General features: G+C 38.7%; 1 protein-coding gene across 1 annotated transcript; it reads left to right on the top strand.

The window, feature by feature from the left end:
* The first annotated feature begins 382 nt into the window (after positions 1–382).
* Positions 383–20921, top strand: LOC145769287 (DNA (cytosine-5)-methyltransferase 3A-like). The gene is made up of 17 exons (XM_082580876.1): positions 383–511; positions 1166–1262; positions 6140–6277; positions 6588–6714; positions 6803–6904; positions 7655–7803; positions 10444–10551; positions 11319–11431; positions 15143–15197; positions 15379–15513; positions 17097–17178; positions 17533–17678; positions 18557–18650; positions 18979–19127; positions 19410–19495; positions 19738–19968; positions 20233–20921. Exons 1-17 carry the CDS (start codon positions 444–446, stop codon positions 20375–20377), a joined length of 2025 nt encoding a protein of 674 aa, XP_082437002.1. The 5' UTR covers positions 383–443; the 3' UTR covers positions 20378–20921.
* Positions 20922–22012: the final 1091 nt, after the last annotated feature.

Genomic DNA, 22012 nt, shown 5'->3' on the forward strand with positions numbered 1-22012 from the left:
TTTTTTCCGAATTTTTGACCCCCCCCCTCCCCCATGTAACGCCAACGTAACCCTTTTTTCAATCCCCCCTCCCCCATGTAACACTTTTTCAGTACGAATTCAGCACAAAAAACTACCATTCCGTACTCGAAAGCGTTACGTAACGTTTTGCTTGAACCCCCTCCCCCCCAATGTGACGCTAACGTAACGCTTTGCATAAACCCCCCCTCCCCCTCGAAGGCGTTACGTAATATTTGAACGTTCCCCTATGCAAACCGCAAGTAGTATAATATATATTTAATCCTATGTCATGGTTTTGTTTATTAATGGCAAGCTACTTTTTAGCTCAAAGTTTAAAATCATGTTTCTCAATTTGTTCAGTAGGTATCACCTATGTCAGTGTGGATTAGAGCATTGCTGAAAAATAAAATTTCATTCTGTTAAAAAACTATTCCTTTAAAAGTATGGGAAAATTGCGTCAAAATCGAAAGAAACCTGACTTGTTTTCGATAACACATTCACACAAAAAAAGGTAAAATTGTGTTACAGCATATAATTATGGCTGTATTATTTGCTACATGTTCTACAAGTGTTCGCGGCTGCTCGAGATTCATACTTTGTGTTTCTTGGCAGTCGAGTGTAGCAGGAACTCAGCGATAGACACGTGTTTCGCTCAGTGTGGAGGCTACACCGGTATGGTTAGCGAAACACAATGCTCGCTGTTCTATAGTGAGTAGTCAGGTAGTGCTGATGCCAGGAAGATCTCTCCTTTTCAACATTCATACTTTGTTGTGGCCAAAACAATTCAATATTTCTATAGTAAGGCATTGATTATATGCTGGGCTACTATAAGTAACGAAGCTTTACTAATGTTTTTATGTATGATACTGAGATTGAGCTGTAGTCTTTAAACCTGTTGGTGTTGTTTAGCAGAACTAATGTACATTATTGAAAAATGATTAAAAACAGTGTTGTCAAAGAAATTGACAAAATAGTTTGAGTGCTTTAGAAAGAAGCTATACCGGTGTGAATTATTTGGCAAAGCCAAAATCATTAATTTCTGATTTTCTGTGAAGAATGGTGAGTTACTATAGCGTACCATTTATGACTCAGCTACTAATAATCTTGTTTACATTTTGTGCACTAATTTCCAAAATGTCTTTGCAATATCTAAATTTTGTTATAGGGATGAAAAAAGACAGAAAAAAACGATAAAAGCTAATTTAGATGCACCCCAAGCCACAGAAACTGCTCTCAGAAGAATACAACCATGTGAAGACCTGGTAAGAGAGAATTTGCTCAACCATTTTCTTAATGGGCCAGTAAAACCCAAACCATACTTTTCGATTTTTTTGTTTGTATGTGCTCTAGGCGTGTATAATAAGTGGCAGGCCTTAAAACTCGTGTTTTTGTCCGGCAGCCATCGTGGCCTACCGAGAGCTCCTTCTCGGCGGCCAAATCTGCGTGCTTGGAGGCCAAAATACAAAATAACGATAGCACAAGTTAATAAAATTAAACTTGCAACAATGCCAAAATGATCACTTAGTGTTATTGAAGTCTGGGCGTCCTGCTATAGAATCGTTGTACCGCGCAATAACTGCTTTATCGGGATTGTAATCCGGTATTGCGGGACCATCTAACGACACTAAATTGTTTCAACTGCATACCGCCTTTCATAAAGCCTGACCATTTATACCGTTATGATGTCACCATTTAGGGTGTGAACTGTGAAGTCACAACCCACAGCGGAAACATTTCTCAACTCTGAAGACACGTGTTTTCCCCTCGGATGTCAACTAACCTTCCCAGACAACAAAATCCGTCATTTTCACATTGATTCTACGTTTGCGGTGGTTAAATTAGGGTAAAAATGACGAATTTTGTTGTCTGGGTATTTCTCCTTTTTAACAACGATTCAATGTCCGACAACATTGAATCAACATAAAAACGACAATATTGCCAGCCAATGTAAATTAGCAGTTCGGATTAACACTTAGTTAAAATAAACGTCGGGAATTGCAAACAAGACTTAAAGCTGGCGATCGCAGCTGGATATTTTCCATACAATAGCAAATGTTTCCGCACAATACAACAGTGGTGATTATGACGCGCTGACCTAGTTCTGCGTCACTTTTTGATACTAGATATTTTCGACAGTTAATCCACTATCATTCTATAGCAAAATTAAATAATTAGCTGAAGAAATCGGCGGCCAAATTGGCCGACTGAGGAGGTAGCACCGGCGGTCATTCAAGCAATACTTAGCGGCCATGTCCGCGATGGCCGCCTGCTGCTTTAAGGCTTGAGTGGTTGTCGGTGAAATTTTTCAATAATTTCATTGCGTTTCTTTTGTAGGGCCGTTTTTGTTAGCCCTAGTTTCAGAGCGACACGTGCGCACTGAACCGTGCGATAATCAGACGTTACGTCATAACGGTACAAGCTGCTCGTATGTTCGCGCCAGATGCATTTAAAATGCAGAGTAAGAGATCGTTATGGTGCCGTTTCCAGCAAATACAATGAACTATTTATGTCGATTTAAGCAGCTAAGTAGTCAAAGTCAATGAACACATAAATCGCTCTCTCTATGCACACGGCAAAGCTTTTCTTAAAGCAGACTTTGAATTGTGACTTCTTTTTATTTTAAATCAGTATATTTAAATCCAACATAATCTCTATCTGCACTTGAAAATTTCGACCTAATAGCCGAAACGACGCATGACGGCAGAGACACACGGATTGAACGACCAAGGTAACCCCAGATCCACCGAACAAACTGCTGTAGGCAATGCACCTATAACGTATTTAAAAACAACTATTGGTTACATGAATATTGAATATAATACAACATGATGGCCCATTTTTAGGTATTGCTACATCATTTACGTTGGGTTTTCGTTACAAAACCGTAAAAAATAAGATGCAATTGCATCAGAAACATCTCGATGCAAAAAGTCTGAGCATAAATACATGGGAACAGGTATGGTCTCCCATTCTTCTCGGTATTCTGCCAATGTTTCCCTTTCGCACAATACAATCTTCAAAAGGCTCTTGACATGATCTTTAAACAAGAAAATGCATTTTAAATCAATAAAAATGTCACAATGATTGCTGCACACATTTCGCTTAATCACATAGGACAACTACACATATGAAGTAGCAGTTTTGGAATATTATACTTTTTTTATTATCAATTGGAGATGTATCTGATGAGAAGATGGAAGATCCAAACAGTACAAGTGAAATGTTTTAGATTGTTTTATGGCAACAGAAACACCAATGTATTGGTGATAGCAAGCAATACAACTCAAAGTGCACAAAAACTTCATTGTCAATATTATTATTTTCCAGAAAAGATTGAGTCATTCCGCATACAGTATGTGTATTTTATCGCTTCCATACATCAGAAAGCCCAATAAAATATGCCAACAAAAAACAGTATACTTGTTCATAAACTTACCACAGGTTTTCACAACCTTCTCTTGTAGACACCTCCGAAAGTGTACTAATTAAGAAATTTGAATCATGTATTTCATTATCATCGAAATATCTGTCTTGCAAAGCCATTCTTGGTTTTTTGGGAGCGAAAGCAAGGAAATCTGGTGGACTTCGTTTTCTTTCTTGCAAATTGCATGTCACAAATTGTGTTGATACTAGTGGATTTGTCTGAGTTGCTGCAATTAACATATATTCAAAGTCAAGCAAGTACAATATTGTAATTATATGGCCTCACTTCTAGTTCCTTAAAGCTACTAAAATACACACCGACTGTTATTTCATATTGTTAGTTTATAGAGTTAAAATATCTTACTTTTCGCCGCACTCTTTGGCTTCATGACATCCTTTGACAAACAAACATGAAAATCTGATATGTCGCATTGTGTTGCGGCATTACAAGTAACGATTTATGTTTGGCATGACCCATCAGAATACCAGGACAACTATGAACACAAGAAGCACATTACAAAACAGCACAATGGCAGTAATAAAGAAAACTCACACTTATGTACTGTTACATTACTGTTGCATCTTCCTGTAATTCAGTGTTTTCAGCTTCTTCATTTACAACACTAGTGCTAGCCAGTAACTGAAATAAACAACACCAGTTTATCAAGGACTTGATTTTGTTAATACACTTGGTGAGTTATAGATGGGTCATTTTAAAATTACATGTAGCTAGGCATCGCTATACCAGTAACTAAAATGTAATAGGTCTAGCCGGCAGATAATCTAAATTGTATGAAAAACAGCATGCATTCACACTGCACACAATATCGCTACGACATCGTTGATATGTGCACATTGCTTGCGATAGGTATGAAATGTCTCATAAACAATTTTTTTTTATTAAAAGGCTGCATATTGGTTTGGTTTTGAATCTTTTTCCTTTATCCGACTGTTGATGTGTTGTTGCCAGGGAATTATTCCATCCATTAGGTGCCGCTGGATGGAGAGCGGTCTTTAGAATGCGTTGCTCAAGCGCACATCCCGAGAGTCGAACCAGCGTTGATTGATCTTGAAGCTTCTTTGATCACGAAGTTATGCGGTAACCAATTGAGCTATCGAGGCGCAGTTGTTGTGTATCGTAGTTGCTATTATATAGTTTGTGCTTTGTTGTCTGTCTAATATTTCAAGCCGTTCATATCACCATCATATTTTTGCTATTTCCGACCATCAAATCAAAGCAATGAAGACCATAAAATCAGTGAAGACTGCATTCTGATTCACCTCACATTCACAAGCTGCTTTTGTAACATTTAATAATTAATCAAAAGAATTAGCAGTAGCAGCAACTTGTCTTCTTAAAAGATAGCAGCTGATTTTCCCTACTTGATGATGCAACTTTGTGTCTTATTCTCCGCACATCTTAAAGAGCTGAAAGAGAGGGCTGTAGTGTCTTGAATGATGAGACAAAAGACTGTTGTGCAACTTTTGTGCAGTTTGCGCCTGCATGCCCGATTATCCAGTGTAAAATCCCCATGTGTTAAAATACACCCAAGTTTTTTCATAAATGCATAATAGGCCTATCAGCCACCGCACAGCCCTAGATATAAGTCGCACATCGTCAAAGCACATGTCAATAGGTAACTAGTTTGCTTTAGTAGGCCTATATGGAGTCACAATGCCTTTTTACGATTTGTGACCTCACAGACTTGCGTTGATTTTTGCTCTTTGTTGCTAGCGAACACTCTCGAATTCAGTTGTTAGTTGGCTGCTAACTTAGCAACTTATCTATTAATAAAATATGTTTAAAAACGAAAGTGTCATGACAACAACAAAGCCAAACATTTTGAATATCTCAATCAAGGCGTCTACAATAAGCCATACACAATCAAGACCCAGGAAAACATTTTACTTTTACCCAAGCCCTTTATAAACCCCTTTTTGTTTCTAAGAACTGGAGGTGTATAAGAATAGAATTTTTGGAGTATTTAGTAGTCGGCGTTTTGAGTTTCGGCCGGAGTCGGACTGGAGTGGGAGTATGAAATTCTTGGCAAGAAAAAGAGCTGGATTGGAGCCTGAGCCTAATTTTTTGCCAGTTGATACTTTAATTAAGCACACAAATATTTACGCTATTCTTCGCGCAGTTGTTTTGTGTAAGGAAGGTATAAGTATTTGTATAAAAACCTGGATTGTGGTTTATGGTTTGCGTTTGAAGTGGAGTTTGGACTTGGAGTCAATATCTCCAAAATATTTGGAGCAGTAGGCTACTGGAGTTTGGAGTGTAGCATAAGTCCAGAAAACCTGACTCCGTGGGCTACACCTCTGCTGTTACGTCTGCTGTGATTGCAAAGATGTGATTACTAATCAGTCAGTATATCTCACATGTTTTTACCTTCTTGGCACAAACAACTTCATAACGTACAGCACTACTAGGCTACGTGTACGCATGCTTAATAATAAACGTAGCATGAATTTTGTACACTTTAGCCAAAATACAGATTTTTCATCGTATCTTAAAAACCTAACAGGATAGAAAAAAAACGAAATGCAAAAAAGTATTGTCTTGATAATTTCCTCCAATACGGCCATTCCCTATTTAATGTTCAAAATTCAATTTTTTTTAATATTTTAATACTATTGTGAAGATAAGTTTGCCTAATTGTCATTCATTTAATCAACAGCATGTTTTCAACCACAACAAAATCTTGTTTTTCTTCAGCTTGTTTGGGGTCGTTGCAAAGGCTTTGGATGGTGGCCTGGTCGTATTGCCAATCGGTCAGAACTGAAAGGGCCGATTGATCCGCCGGATGATCCTACTCGTTGGATCAATTGGTTTGGCGACAACAAGTATACTGAGGTGCGAACACTTCGACTAGCTTATCCTATTCCAAATGTCTTGTATTTGTTTCAACGTATGCATGGCTGCTATTTTTCTAAGATTGTTGTTAATACACTGTTTACAATGCACCACAGTCAAATGCGTAAACCCAAAAAATGATAATATTGATAACGTGTTATCACAAATATGCGTAGCTCTCAACGCTTTATAAGGCAAACAGTGTCAGCGCAGCCATATAGAGACGCAGCCGAGTACATGATTGCCCTGCATTTATTCTTACAGTCTGAATTTGGTATAGGCTAACTTTATTTTCTATTTTGAACGACAGACAAAAGTTGACCAAATGCAATACTTCCACGATTTCACTCGGTTTTTTAAAGAGAATGTTTACAACAGAAGTCAGCTTTATCGTCAGGCGGTAGATTTTGCCATCACAGTGGCGTGCAGCAGAGCAGGTACCAATGTGTTTGAAGAAGCTTGTTTCGTGTAAATGTCACCTGTCAGGGTGTTGAAAAATGACACGAAACGTTTCAATTTGTGCAGGGAGATTGAACGAAGATAGCAAAGCAGCACTGAGCTGGGCGAAAAAAAGCTTCTATCCAGAAGGTTATGCGAAGATACTGCCAACGGCTATGTCTGGTACAGGTGTGTGTGGAGAGTGTTCATTTCGCACGGATTTATTTCAATTGAGGAATCCGAATAAGCTACTTTTACAAGTTTTATGTTACCGGTGTAACGGTCCAGGAGTTACTACGGTCCAAAAGATCATGCTGCTGCAGCATGGCAGTCCTGAAGTGACGTCAGACCACAAATGACCAGAGCTACCCGGTGCTTCCGAAAGCGATACAAAGACAAAAATTTTACAACTAAGTTTAATTGAGTAGTTGCTCTCAAACTAATGCATACCTTTTCATTTAAAATTAATGAAAGCTTAAAATTGTCAATGTAACTCTTTGAGCAGTAGGCTAGGAATTTCAATTATTTTCATAAAAAAATAATTAATTATATTTGGCAACCCTGGTAACTCTTGGACTGCAGTCACTCCTGGACTGTTACACCGGCTTCAGTAAAAGTACTTCCCTAAGGTTTTACACTACCCGCTTTCTGAAAATAGAACACTAAAGCGGTGTAGTTTTCTGTTAAAATGAAAAAAATACAGCTTTCAAGGATTTGTTTTCTTGCTTGAAGCAACGGGTTTTGAAGTAGAAAATCTCAAGATTCAAAGGAAAACACCACTAACAGCTTGGTGACTTGGTCTATAAGTTATTCAATGAAAAAGTGATTAACTGTGGCCGAAATTTCATTCAAATTCACCAAGTTGCAAATGTGTCGCTTGAAAAAACTGCCACTCATTTAGAGACATAACAATGTACAGCTAAACTATTGATGTTTTAGAACTCTACGTAGATTGTGATAGTCCACCATCAGCTCGGGAAAAAGAAACATATAACCCTGGAAAGAAAACAGTCAAAACCAAAACACCCAGCACAGATCATCGCACGGCTTCTGATTTTACTGAGCAACTAGAGTCCAGTTTCGATCAGGTTAGAAAATAGAGTTGCAAATCATCTTATAGCGCTGATAAAAAGACATTTTTTATCAATTTACACAATATCAATGTACTCGAACCAAAGTTTACAACCGACAAGGCTTAGTTAGTAGAATCTGGCAGCTAGAAACGATTCTAACTGAGGTTGAGGTTAAGCAAGTAATTGCAGTAGGCTACTGGTCAAACTTCTGGTTTGAAAATGTGAGCTTTTCTCATGATATTGTCAAGAAATTCCCTTTTAAGAAACCACAAGAATCCCCGGCGTTCTCACAACTAACCTATATGCCATCAGCTGGTCCATTTTCTTCCACTGTGGCCTGGTTAACTCTTCTCTACAGCTGAAAGACATCAAAAATATCCACATTAACTACAATTGAGTGGGAGAATTCAGCTGGGTACGGTACGCCGGGAGAATATTCTTCAGTTGATTCAACCAGAAGTGTGAATAGCTAACATCGTTTCACCGACTAAGCCAGTGTTTCTCAAAGTGGGCGAAATCGCTCCCCTGGGGGCGATTTCGAGCGCCAGAGGGGCGAAAAAATCAAAGGGGGCAATCGGGGGGCGAAAACACTCGAATGGGGCGAATTTATCAAACCACCAATAACAGTCTAACGAGCTAATAACAGTCCAACGCGCAAACCGCATTTACTGCAAATAAATGAATCCAACTTGACCGACAATGTATCGCTGCTGCTGCTGCTGCTGCTGCTGCTGCTGCTTGGATATGTGCGTTTTGTTCACAATATCAGAACAAGAAGAAGTTATTTTTGCCTTCAGTCTTCTTACAGATATTCGGGCATCAAGCATCTTTAATGCACTGAAAAACTTCTACGAAGAGAAGGGGATTCCACTGAAGAATATTCTACAATGCGCAACTGACGGTGCTCTGGCAATGGTTGGAAATCATCGAGGGTTCATTGCACTAATGAAAAGAGCAATTCCTGGACTTATTGCAATACATTGTGTAATTCACCGTCAGCATTTGGTTGCCCGTAGTCTCTGTCCTGAACATGGCATGAATCACTGAATATTGTGATAAAATGCGTCAACAAGATAAAAGCGCAGGTCAAAATGTCTTAACTCAGTTTCCCAATTTGAGCGAGAATGTTATTACACAAGAACAACGGCAAAAATACTGCTCACATTTAGACATGCTTCATAAAGACATGAAACTTCGCTTTGCAGATTTCGTGGACCTCCATGTTCCAAACTGGGTGGTACAACTATTTTCCACCGAACCTACAGACATACTGTAGAAGTGAAACTTCAAGAGCAATTCATTGATATGCAAACAGATGATGAGTCAAGAGTGAAATTCAGAAATGATCGATACGATTTGTTTTGGTGCCAGGTTGCTGGCAAATATGAGCTTCTCTGGAAAGAAGCTAGAATGTGGATTTTGTCGGTTCCTACTTCATCTATGGATGAAAAGGGGTTTTCGGCTGTGACATTGATGCTTTTAAAGCAAAGAAATCGCTTGCTAGTTCATTAAACGGGATGATCTTCGACTTTACCTTACGAAGATGTCGCCAAACATTTCAAAACTTTGTAAAAGTCCCCAAGCTCATCCATCCCATTGAACATTATCATATCATCATATGTTACTGTCAATTTCGTTGATTAAATTCCCAAAACTAAATTTGTCTATCACTCTATTTCAATGTTTATTTTACTTGACAGAATTAGGGGGGCGAAATTTTATTTCAATAACGAAAAGGGGGCGATGGACTAAAAAAGTTTGAGAAACACTGGACTAAGCGATATAATCTCGTTTTATTGGTTCGATTCCATTTGTGACAAACGCGTGAAAGTTGTTGCAAATATTTCACAGTGTAGATTCAAACGATCTGTTATAGCCTGATGCTGCGGGTTCTTTTTGGCAATATCAAACTACACTAGCTTTCGGAACACAGTTCCCTAGTCATGTGCTATGACGAATGGTGTTGAAGTCAGTCAGTGGTTCTTTAAAGTGGCTCTTTGGTTTAGCTTGAGGCTGCCGGCTGTTGAGTTTCTGTGTTGTTAGGCGTTATTGCTGTGAGGTTTTGTTGGATCAGTTCATTAGTAGATTAGGTGACGTAGTTCTTCCCTTTCGGCGCGGTTGTTGATATTAGGATTTTGTCTGCTAGTGAATATGGCCTCTTTAAAACGTAATTGTACCGCGTCATTTTCTCTTGCAATAATTTTAAATTCAAAAGCAAAAGAACCCGCAGCATCAGGCTATAACAGATCGTTTGAATCTACACTGTGAAGTAAGCAACGATCATGCTGCTAAAAGCGAAACTCATTCAACTACTTGTTGCAAATAGTTGCGCAGTGTCTGATCAAAGTCTACTTGAAACGATCAGATGTTCAGTTGAGAGTGTTGTCTGAGGTAACGCTTAAACAGGCACACGTCCCTGCGTTCTTTGAAGCAAACCGGGATTTTTATTGGTCATTAATTTGATGCAATTTTATGATGAGTGCTAGGCCTGTGTAATGTGTATATCAAGTTTACCTGATAGTGGATACTTTGTAAAATAAGCTTCGAAGGGGATTAACATTTTTAGCCTGTTGCTGTAGGTATTTATTTGCTTTAAACAAGTCATTGAAAACACTAACTTTCGTGATGTACTTCATGGCTCCACGTGTTTCATAGGTGAGGAAATCCACAGTAAACATTGATACAGTTTGCTTGGGATGTGGAAGCTTGGAAGTGCAGACTCCTCACCCCTTGTTTTTTGGTGGCCTTTGTGAACATTGTCAGGTCCGTATTTTGAAAGTTGTGCTGTCTTGTAAAACTATTTTTCAAAGTATTGCTTGAGGTTTGCTTGAAATTAGGAATCACTAATTTGTGTTTGCTTTTTAAAAATTAACGAAACGTAAAATTTAATAACTTTTTAATCATTAGCGAAACGTACGTAGGTCTATTCCGTTTATTCTATCCTGGGTGTGAGGAACCATGGCCACCTAAAGATACGGCCTGATTTGTCACATTTTGCAGAAATTTCCTGGTTTTTCTAACTTTGGGCGAACGTTTAAGTAAATTTTTCTAAAAATTAGATTTTTACGCTTTCTTTTCTCTTTTCCCCAAATGACAGAATAGGTTTTAACATCCTCACATGTTGAAAAACAAAGAAAATTTGATTTCGAAGATTTTAGTCAGACTGTTAATTTTTCAATAACAGTCTGATTTAACGTTTTTCAACTTACTTCTTTTCATTTGCTGCTGCTTCCCCAAGGCAACAAAAAAGTTTTATGTCATTAGGAAACCGCAAAAAGTAAAAACATCTCAAAAAATATCAGTCAAGCACTAGCAGTAGCCGTAATCAAAATCTGCAAAATGTGACATATCAGGCCGGATCTCCAGGTGGCCATGGAGGAACATTAAAAATTTATAAAGCATAAAATCCCTGAAAGAGATGGCTTTCTTTGTGGTTTTGAATGAGACGTTCATTTGGGTACTTGCCAACGTACTGTATGAACAATAAGAGTGATTAAAGACAATATGTTTTGTATATTGGTTTGTTGCAGGTCGATTATGTCGAGAGTTTCTATCTCGTAGATGACGCGGGCTACTATTTGTATTGTTGTGTATGTGGAGGCGGCAAAGAAGTTATTACCTGTGATAATGGGAGTTGCTACAGGTAAGTTGCAACTTGCAAGCCGATGTACGTACGATGGTTTTGTATTTCGAATGCTTTTTATTCAGCAGGACCTACATAATAGGCGCAGTTTGCAGGCGACAAGCTATCAGTGGGCTGCAAGTAAGACCTTTTTTACATTGTCAATCTCAGTGGTACAAAGCTTTCACGGTTACGCCAACCATTAGAATTGGGTTTCTGAATTAAGATTTCGCAGCCGAAAGGTAAATAACTACCATCAATCAGTCAAAACTTCAAACACCAATAACTTGTGAATATGAATATTCAACATTAGCTGACTGCAGCTTCTTCTTCTTCTTCTTTTGTATGAGACAGGATTGTTCAAATTTCGGGACAGGTGATGGAAAGCCAGGTGAGTGTAGCTTCGTCCAGTGCTGTTATACCTTGCATTCCATTTGGTACCTTGTAAATGAGACATTCAAGAATGGCATGGTCAACAGTTTGTTCCTCCGCGCCGCATTCGCAGGCCGATGAAGGAGCCAAACCCCACTTGCACATGTTGGAATGGAAGCGGTCGACTCCTGTTCCGATTATGTTCAGCTTAACCCATGTCGGCCGGGGCAGTTCCATACCGGAATGGCCCGTCTCGGCGAGTCCGATTCGGCGAGTCCAATTCGGCGAGTGCCCTATTTGGCGAGAGCCCTTTTCGGCGAGTTCCCTATTCGGCGATTTTTTGAAAGTTTTTTTTAAAATTATCGGGTACCGTAACCTAATTATCATTGCCGTTTTAGGGTTAGGGGTTGGGGTTAGGGTTGGGGTTATGTTAGGGTTGGGGTTAAGGTTAGGATTAGGGGTTGGGTTAGGGTTGGGAGTTAGGGTCTTATTTCAACGTTTAGCGACGTTAAAACGATGTAAAAGCGGCAATGATAATTAGGCTACGGTACCCGATAATTTAAAAAAAAAATTCAAAAAATCGCCGAATAGGGAACTCGCCGAAAAGGGCTCTCGCCGAATGGGGCACTCGCCGAATCGGACTAGCCGAATTGGACTCGCCGAATCAGACTCGCCGAATCGGACTCGCCGAATAGTAGCAGACCCGGTCCATACGCGGGGGGCATGCTATCGGATGAGGTATAAAACCATGGAGTGTAGTGGCGGCTCACCATGCTGCCTTTCAAGTGTCTTCCATATAATGTGCTGCACTGATGGTATGATCGCTGAATGGTTGCAATAACTAGCTGGTACAAAGGGGTGTCTTGACTATCCGCCTGGAGAATTCCTGAGGTGGCACTGCAGCTGAAAAGCGGAAATTTCACAAGGCCGACGTTTGAAAATTCACTGAGTATGTGAATATTTGAGCTTTTTGTTTGTAGGTGGCGACATGGCGACGGCTATTTGCTTCTCAAGGCGAGCATTTATCGACCATAGTTCAAAACAGTGGCGGCTCGTCATAAGGGACTGCGGGACTGCAGCCCCCCCAACATTTTTGTGCATATGTGAATTATAATACATATAGATAGTTTTGCCATGTTTTTTTCAATTTATTTCGCTTGAAGAATTAAAAAACTCTTGATATTAATTTTTTTGTAATAAAAAAAAAAATTTGTATTAAAAAAATTAATTGGCAACTGTGGGTCTGCAAATTTTGCAGGTCCGGTGTTGCTTGTTCTTTTTTTTTATGACGTAGGTTTTTCAGAAAAAAGTTTTCTAGCATCACTGAACAAGCGCTGTACGGACTGCAAATAGAACAGACCCTGGTCAGGGATTCCAACTGTGGTTTTCGTAAATCTTTAGGGTAAGCGTGTAGAAGCTATCGGTGATTAGGTAAAGGGATCATAGGTTACTTTACTTGATCTGTGTTTTGAGAAGTCACTGAGACAGACTAGTTTTGATGTGAAGTAAAGCCAATTACTGTAATTATTTTTAATCATTTCAGACCAGTAGAAGCATGAGATGTATTGTTCACGCTTGTCTTTAAAAGAATTATTAGGTTGTGATATTTTTAAGTAGCTTAAGAATTATCGGTAGTCATGATTTAGATGTTAACTGTAGCCATTTTGGTGCTCTTTCACAATTCGCCCTTTTGGTCAACTGGATGATGACGTCTCACGTCACACGTTGGAATGGACTATTATAAAGGAAGAAGTACGGGGTGGAAATGAACTGAAAAACACCTGAAGGAAATTGTCTCCCATTTATTCATTTGTTGTTCAATTTCTACAAATTTGCTATCGTTGGAAAGCACAAGCATAGATCTAACCAACTAAGTTAATATCTAGTCCCAAAATAGTACTAGCTCTATCTGGTGGCCACCTAAACTTGACCAAATTCAAACCATTATCAAAAGTTCACTTTAAATCAGGGGTCACCAACCTTTTTTTGCATGCGGGCCACTTTGGCACTAAGGAGAGCTGTGGCGGGCCGCACTAATAAAATTTTAGGTAGGTTGACTCTTATGCTAGAAAAGAACGCATTTCGTAACCAGTATCCAGCGTTACATGTTGTTAACATTTATCTTAGAGTACCGCAGCAACAAAATTAGTCGAACAACGCTACTGCCAGGCCCAGCTCCTTTAACAACACTTTTGACTTCTTTAACAATGCCTAATAAACGAGGCCAATTGTTTTGCGCACTTATAGCGAGGCGAGCGGTTTCATCAGAATCATCGCCAAACAAGAGTGGTGTTGTCACTTCGCTTCAGAAAAGATATCTTGCCATTAACAGTTTCAGTAAACATGGAAATGTTTGACACATCGCAATACAGGCAACAATAGTGACCTGCAAACATATCAGCGAAAAATAGGCTCCAATAACAGGGAGAAACAAACCAGGCTCCATGAAACAAACGCTTGTGGAAATCACCGAAAAAACGTTTCTATCGTAACTCATGAACAGTGTTCCCTCTAAAAAAGCAATGAGTTGATTTTTCATCCTTTTAGTGAAAGTCTATAGCCTAAAACCATATCTCCTTGATTATTATAGACAACTGTCACTTGCGGTGCTTATCAGCATGGCAAGAATTGTTGATTAAAAAAATTTTGCAGTTGGCTACTGAGCTAAATATTTTCGTACCAGAAAAAGTCTTTAAATATATATATATAATATTTTTCCAATTTATTATAAATTGAGTTGGCACATCGACCTATTTTGCCAGCAAAAACTTGCTTAAAGGAACACTGCTCGTAAAATCCAATAACGGTGAAACGCACACTAGTGTTTACAGGACATTTGACAAACTTAAAATAAGCAACCCTATGCTCACAGACATTTTCGAAATTCGAAAACAGACGTTTTAATCAACCACTGGGACAGTGTGGCTGGACATCGCATTGGAATAACTTCAAACGATCCCTACCTAAAACTACATTCTGATTGGTCGGTCGGTGGAATTGCATGCAAAGCAAAAATATGCTTCCCGGAAAGTATTTTTTGCCTTCATGCTGTTTAACTCTTCAAGAAAAGTATTTTTGGTTATACTTGTGCGCTGATACCTTCTGCGGGCCGCACATAAAAGCGTGGCGGGCCGCCAGTTGGTGACCCCTGCTTTACATGTTTATGTTTTAAGACCACGAGCCGCCACTGGTTCAAAAACATGCTTTTGACGATAAAATTTGTAAAAAATACTTGATCTGTGTCGGTGTGTTGCTAAAATTTCAAATGTTTTACACTCGGGAAAAAATCATTAAAAATAAATTCCGTATACAAATTTCAAAAAGTATTTTTAACTATGCTTTTGTTTTGTTTATTTTCAGGAGCATGTGTCGCACTTGCATTGATTGCATTGTAGGAAAGAATACATTCTACAAGGTGAATTGCTTTCGAATTTATACAGCGAAATATTTTTCCAATCGCTTCTGATCACTGCTGCAATATACAGTATAACTATTTGCATGAAAATAATTGTGTGAACAGACGCTGCTTCTGTAAATCCATTTGTCTTGGTTTTCACTAAGTTTTGTATATCAGTAAGTTTTTTATATGTGATCAGGAAGTTAAAAAGCCTCACTGGCTCTGCTATTTGTGCGAGAACAAAAGAAAGCATGGCTGCTTGATACGCCGGGATGACTGGACTGACAATTTGCAAAGGTTTATGAATGAAGATAAATCAACAAAAGATTCTGAGGTGAGTTATAATATTGCATGCTATGTCGCTTGCTTTTATTCGACTTATGAAGCTGACCTTTAACGAATTGCTGCATATTTTGAAAAAATTATATTATTGAATTTCTTTTTAGAATTTAAAAAACGTTTCCTTCTGTATTTTTTTTAAACCTTTTCCAAACCTTGGCTGGCTAGCCGTATGCGGCTTTATAGCCCTTTGAAGCACAACGAAATTGCCGAAGCAAATGTGAGCATTTCATTTATTTTGTCATAATTATTGTTGACTTATTTCAAATTTAAATCTAGTACTTTAGATTGATGTTTACTTAGAAGCAAAATGGTTGGAACGCCTGGCCAATCTCACCAAAGAGCCCAAAATTTAATAGTAAACTCATGCTTAGCAAACGTTTCGAAAACGATAGGCTACTGCTTTCAGTTAGTTAGTACACGGTTTTTGGTCCTTTGCTCCCGGTATTGCGAGTGTTAGACGTCAGAAAATTGCGATCCGTCTGGATTGCAATTTACTGATGTACAACCATCCCAATACCGGGAATAATGAACTGCTTTCCTCTCACCATCTCCAAGTTTTGCACTAACAGCCATTCAAAGATTTACTTCGTATTGAAATATTGCAAATGTACACAGACTACACTACAAAGCTATCGGTCCCCCGTAACATGTTTGTGTAGAAATATCAAGCCAGGGGTGTCCAAACGTTTTTCCGGGCGGGCCAGATTTGATAATGCTGAAGCGTCCGCGGGCCAACAGCCTCCGACAATCTTGTTTTGCGTTAAGAAAGGTACACATATTGTATTATTTAATGTCATTTTTATACAACAAAGCAATATGCGGGTTTAAGTATTTTGTTGTAGCTATAGGTATCACGGGATATGAAGTTAAGCCGTATAAGTTAGCCTATCTGCTTTTCCTTCAGAAATTAACACATTCAGAAACATTGTAAAACACAGCTGTATTGATGGGACGGATGAACTGACGTCTTGATGTCTATACCCAGGTGAAGTCTAGTTCGGGGTTAGTGATAGACAAGCGTAAAATATCACGTAGGTGAGAGTTGCTCAGCTTTGATCTCAAGTGGTTCTTGTTCAAATTCACAACCGTGGCAAGAAAATTGATGAATGCTCGACTGTATCATTTATTGGCATTAATATACTTTCCAGGCAATAACCGTTGATTTGCAGTTATGACGCAACAAAGATTCTAACTATTCTCGCTTGGCTTTTGTCTGTGAGAAAATACTGTCTTCTTTAATTTTTAATAAAATGCAAGTTGAATTTATATGACTTCTGTGTCTGCGAGTCAAAGATAACACATTGTACAAATGTACTACGACAGGCGCGGACCATACAAACATGTATCGCAAGCCGGAGTTTGGACACCCCTGTCTTAAGCCACCTTCTCAATACCCTTTTTAAACGTTATGTATTTTGCTGCTCTCAATAAATTGGGATTGATCACTCACTGCTTCAATGTAAAGAGCAAGTGAAACCACAGCTATTTTGTGCGTTATTATACTGTTTCATTGTGTTTTTTAACGTATTTAACTGTATTTTTAACACCTGAAACATCATTAGTACGTGTGTGTAGATCTTACCTCTTCCTCCAACCATTCCAGCCAATTCGAGAAAACCAATCCGTGTTCTGTCGTTGTTTGATGGAATCGCAACAGGTACGTGAACTAAGAAGGAATCCCTCTTACCAAGGTTATTGCAACGTCATAGGTTATGAAGACATCGTCTTTTATTTAGTTGAAATTCACAACTCATGTCTTTTAATGTGCAGTGGTGGTTTTTGTTGCATTGGTGACAGCAAGGTGAAGATAAATCATGTTTTGAATTACTTTTCATTCTAAGTTTGGTAGAGTATTTAGAGATAAAAAGGAACCAATAAGGAAAAGAAACAAATTCTTCTTTACCAGAATAAAGGCAGGAAAAATACTTCAAACCATAAACTGTTTTCACCTCAACTGCTTTCACCATTCTCAAGTTTTGCACTAACAACCAACTCTTTTTTATTGGTTCAGGATGCCTTGCACTTAACGAGTTGAAGCTAAAGGTTGGCTGTTACTATGCGTCGGAAATCGACCATGAAGCGAGATGCGTGAGCGAAGTCCGACATGCAGGTCTAGTTCAAAATATCGGTGATGTGTGTGACGTAGATGACGCGATGGTGAGTCCGGCAGAGATACGTTTATGTCCATAGCCGTAAGAGATAGTGCTGCAGGAGGGCGATCGCTTCTCCGCTACAAAAAACGCCCCAAATTTGGGCAAAATGTTCAGTTGTTTGAGCAAATTGAAATTTGTTGCGTTTTAAAAATATAATTGCAACGACAAAATTTGGGAAAATTTTGTTTGCACCCTCAAAATGTTTTATTCACCTACGACTATGTTTAATTGTTTATGTTTGATGTTAATAAAGTTAACAACTTTTGTATGTTTTTTTTTTGCTTTCAAAACTTTATTACTGGCTGATATTAATCAGCCATATTTGATAACGCAATTTTTCAATTTACAATAATGACTTCCACAGAGGTATTTTTTCAAAGAATAATTTGTTTTCTCTTATTTTATCACATAACATATGTTGTCCTGTTGTTACGGTTGTTATCTTTTTAACCATAAACAGACATAACTCAGCAACAACACTACATTTAACATTATAAAACAAAAAGCGAACATTTTTGGCTAGTCATACAGCCCTTTTCAAGCCTATAAGAAAAAATACATATTAAAAGAAATGCTAAAGAATCAAGTTTATGCTAAAGAATCTGTTTATGGTTCAAAAGAGTTACCTCTCTACCCAAATTGTATTATCTTTTTAAATAACTAAACTTCCTAGCCAGGAAATCAATTCTTTTCGCCTGGATTCAGCATCTGTAGACCTTAAAAAATATCTTATTACCTTGCTAGATTACCGGACAAGTGGTGCAAAATGGGTTCAGCATTATAAGCAACCGCTGTTCTACTTCCTTATGTTTTTGGTCAAAAAAACACTTTTAACTAAATCGCATTTTGCTATCGTTCGTCACTTTGCGTTTTTAATTGCAGCTTCAAAAATATGGTCCATTTGATCTAGTTATTGGTGGTAGTCCTTGCAACGATCTTTCTATTGTCAACCCATGCCGGAAAGGCTTATGGTCAGGTAAACTACCAGTTCAAATGAACTGCTATCCCACTAACCAATTCTTATCAAATTTTATAGAAGTTAGCCTATCTTTTACTTGAAAGACAACATTATCAGTAAACCTCATTAATACCACATCGTTCTCTCACTGCTGCTTCACCGTTGAGTATCTCCATCCAACAAAAGTTTACTGTAGTTTCTGCAATATCTCCACTTTTAGCAATCTGAATGTCTGAAGTCCCAGTTGTCGTAAAAATTTTGGCTAATCCACCAGTCGTAGCAAAGTATAAAATTCTACGAACCGCATTCTAGTTGTGTGGTTTATAAGCTATCAATTTTATTAAAGGTTCTGGTCAGCTCTTTTTTGAGTACGTTCGAATCCTACGATCTTGCCAACTGATCGCAGCCACCCAGGGCAAATTTGTCTTCTGGCTCTTTGAAAATGTGGTTTGCATGGACAAGCAATCAAAAATAGATATTTCACGATTTTTCCAGGTAAGTGATCGACCGTTGAAACTTGTTTTCACTTTTTCAGTAGTCTAGTTTGATTCGTGGCCCTTAAGTATTATCTTGGCAACGATCTTGTTCCGAGCTTTGTAATTTGTTTACCGTGATGCTTGCACCAAGTATTGCTCCTCAATACACGACGTTCTTGTTTTTGACGTTCGCTACAGAGGTCACTTTTATTTAGTGTTGATAAAATGAATTATTATCAAAGTTGTGCTTGGAAGGTTTTAACGAGCGATCAATGTTGCATCAACTTTAGTCTCTTTCCAGCGGAATCCCGTATGTTTGGATGCGAAGGTTGTGTCACCCGCTCATAGACCTCGCTATTATTGGGGCAACTTACCTGGAATGAACAGGTGTGGTTGGCTATTTTGTTTAAGATTTCATGTCATTTGTAGCTGGGCAGTCGCACCGTTGCGTTGAAATTTTCTTTTCATAAGATGTATGGAATGTCAACATTCAAAATCCGGCCAAATAGAATATGCGTCGATATTTTTAAAACACATACTTCGTTGCATAGGCTACAACTTACCATTGACAAAAGTGTAGCATAAGAACTGCTTCAACTTGAGTTGATTTGAAATCAAATTGACTTTAGACCAATGGTGGCCGCTGCCAACCACAAGTTGACACTCCAAGATTGCCTTGAGCCTGGCAGACGCGCAATGACGGAGAAGCTGCGCACGATCACAACCAAAGCGGCTTCGGTGAGGAGAAGCGGATCTTCTGAGAGCGGCGAGAATGCAACGTCTTCTTTAGTGAGCAGCATACCTCTTGTTTTGCAACGGCACAATCAAAAAGATACTCTGTGGATCACTGAGATTGAAAGGTAGGCCTACCTATGTTGACGTATAACCTGGAGCAGTCATTCTACTGTACCTCCATTGCTTGATAATATAATGAAGTTTAATATATCGCGTTTAGTCGCCAGGGGTAGGCTGTGAAAGATGAGACAAAGCGACTTGAAAAAAAAGCTGTTAAACTGGCATCTTGCGACAGTCTGTAAAATGTGACAGATCAGGCCACATATTATGTAGGTGAAATTTGAAGATGAAAAAAGCAAAAACGTGATTGAATAATTCTGTATTTCTAGAATCTTCGGATTTCCTGATCACTATACTGACGTGTGCAACATGCCACGGTCAGGTCGACTGCGAGTTCTTGGAAAAGCGTGGAGTGTGCCAGTTATAAAGCATTTACTCGCTCCACTGAAAGACTATTTTTCTACTGTCTGTTAGCAATTGGTTCATAGTTGGTACCGACTTTCACAGTAGGCTGCTTGACTTCGGTTTTCGGAGATAAACTTTTGATTGTCAATTGTGATTAATTATTTTTGTCCTTTCTGTCGTGACCTTGCTGTTTCACTGGAGTTACGTTTACATGCATGCTATACGTTTTTTTCTTTACTTTCTTGAGCCGCACTTATTCTAGAAAATTCTTTCCTGTGTTGCACCTTGCCGACTTTGCCCACGAGAACGAAACTATGCATTTTATTGCTTTGAAAAAACTGTTTTGACACTCAGCATGCAGATCACTTCAAATATGACTGGGTTTAAGGTGATTCTGTAACGGTAGAGATTCGCTTCGAATTCAATGAGTTTTTGCCGTTTCCAGTGCATCCAGCCTAGTGTAGTGGATCTAACTGAGCTGATAGCTTTTACTTGTAATGCAAATATTGTTCTCTGGTTTGATTCGTGTTCGTGTTGATTTTCATGTCGTGAACTCGTTCTTTCTCCGAGGGTTGGATACACCGACCGTGGCTTATTTTCGGATTAAACCAAGTTATATTACATCCTGTTGTAGTGTAACTTGCTTTGTAAACTCCAATCAAAAGCCACTGATTAAAGTCACTGATAAGCTTCCCACAAACTGATTCTCGATTAACCAATCAGATAGCTTCATAAGGATTGATAAAACTTGTGTTAAGCAACATAACAGACTTTCTCAGCTGTAATTTTTTGAAAAATTGGGAAAATTCAATTTTGTTACAGTGTAAGTGTAGCCTACCTTTGTTCATTTCAGCCTAAACTGATTGCTTTTTCAGGTCTCAAATTTTAACCTAGGCTACATTGTTCATTTCTTGTAAGCTTAGAGCTTTTGTTTTGCTGATACTCCGGCGCATCCCCTCCAAAGCTTTTTTTTTAGATGCAGCATGTAATCCAGTACGCAGCCAGAAGAGGTCGTTAACTCCCAAACTTCGTGATGTCACGATATTTAGAAATTTCAATTACCGGCATCGTCAAGTTATAGGCTACGGTACATAAGTCAATGAGGGAAATAGGAGTTTCGCAATCTCCTCTGGCAACGCTGTTGTGGTTGGCTCTGTTTTTGCAGCAAAGTACATTAGCGAAAATATTGTTAATCTAAAAAATCCGTTTTGGTTACTTAGTCGCACATAATGGTGCTCATGTCGTAAATTCCAACTTAAAGGAGAAAATCGATGTAGCTGAAAACGCTTTTATCGAGAATGCACAAAGCATTTTGCCGATTATGTGGAGTGTTGGAATTGGAAAAATATCTTCACATACAGTATCACCCTGCCATTGGAGCACTTAATTTTAGTTGATTTAAACTTCTGCAGCCGACGATGACGCCAATCTTTACTTTTATTATCCAACACAAGCAGATTTTTTGCTCTATTTGGTGGACAACACTGTCGTCGATGAGAGGATCTGCGATTTGTTTTCCTAAGTGATCCTCGTGGAAAGATACCACTTCCCGGAAATGGTGTGCAGAGCGGAAAGCCGGGAACGTTTGAGACACACTTACCCCTGTTTTAAGTTGGGCGATGAGACGAAAGCATGTGATTCGTTTTCCACTTACGGTTCATCCAATAAACCGCAGAAATATGTGTTCGTCACATACACTGAGAA

The sequence above is a fragment of the Aplidium turbinatum genome, chromosome 4 (genome assembly GCF_918807975.1).
Source record: "Aplidium turbinatum chromosome 4, kaAplTurb1.1, whole genome shotgun sequence".
NCBI classification, from domain to species: Eukaryota; Metazoa; Chordata; class Ascidiacea; order Aplousobranchia; family Polyclinidae; genus Aplidium; species Aplidium turbinatum.

Coding starts and splice junctions, on each gene's coding strand:
- LOC145769287 (XM_082580876.1), top strand. CDS start 444: ATGGGAAAATTGCGTCAAAATCGAAAGAAACCTGACTTGTTTTCGATA. Junction 6,715..6,802: donor AGTGGCGTGCAGCAGAGCAG/GTACCAATGTGT, acceptor CAATTTGTGCAG/GGAGATTGAACGAAGATAGC. Junction 10,552..11,318: donor GCCTTTGTGAACATTGTCAG/GTCCGTATTTTG, acceptor GGTTTGTTGCAG/GTCGATTATGTCGAGAGTTT.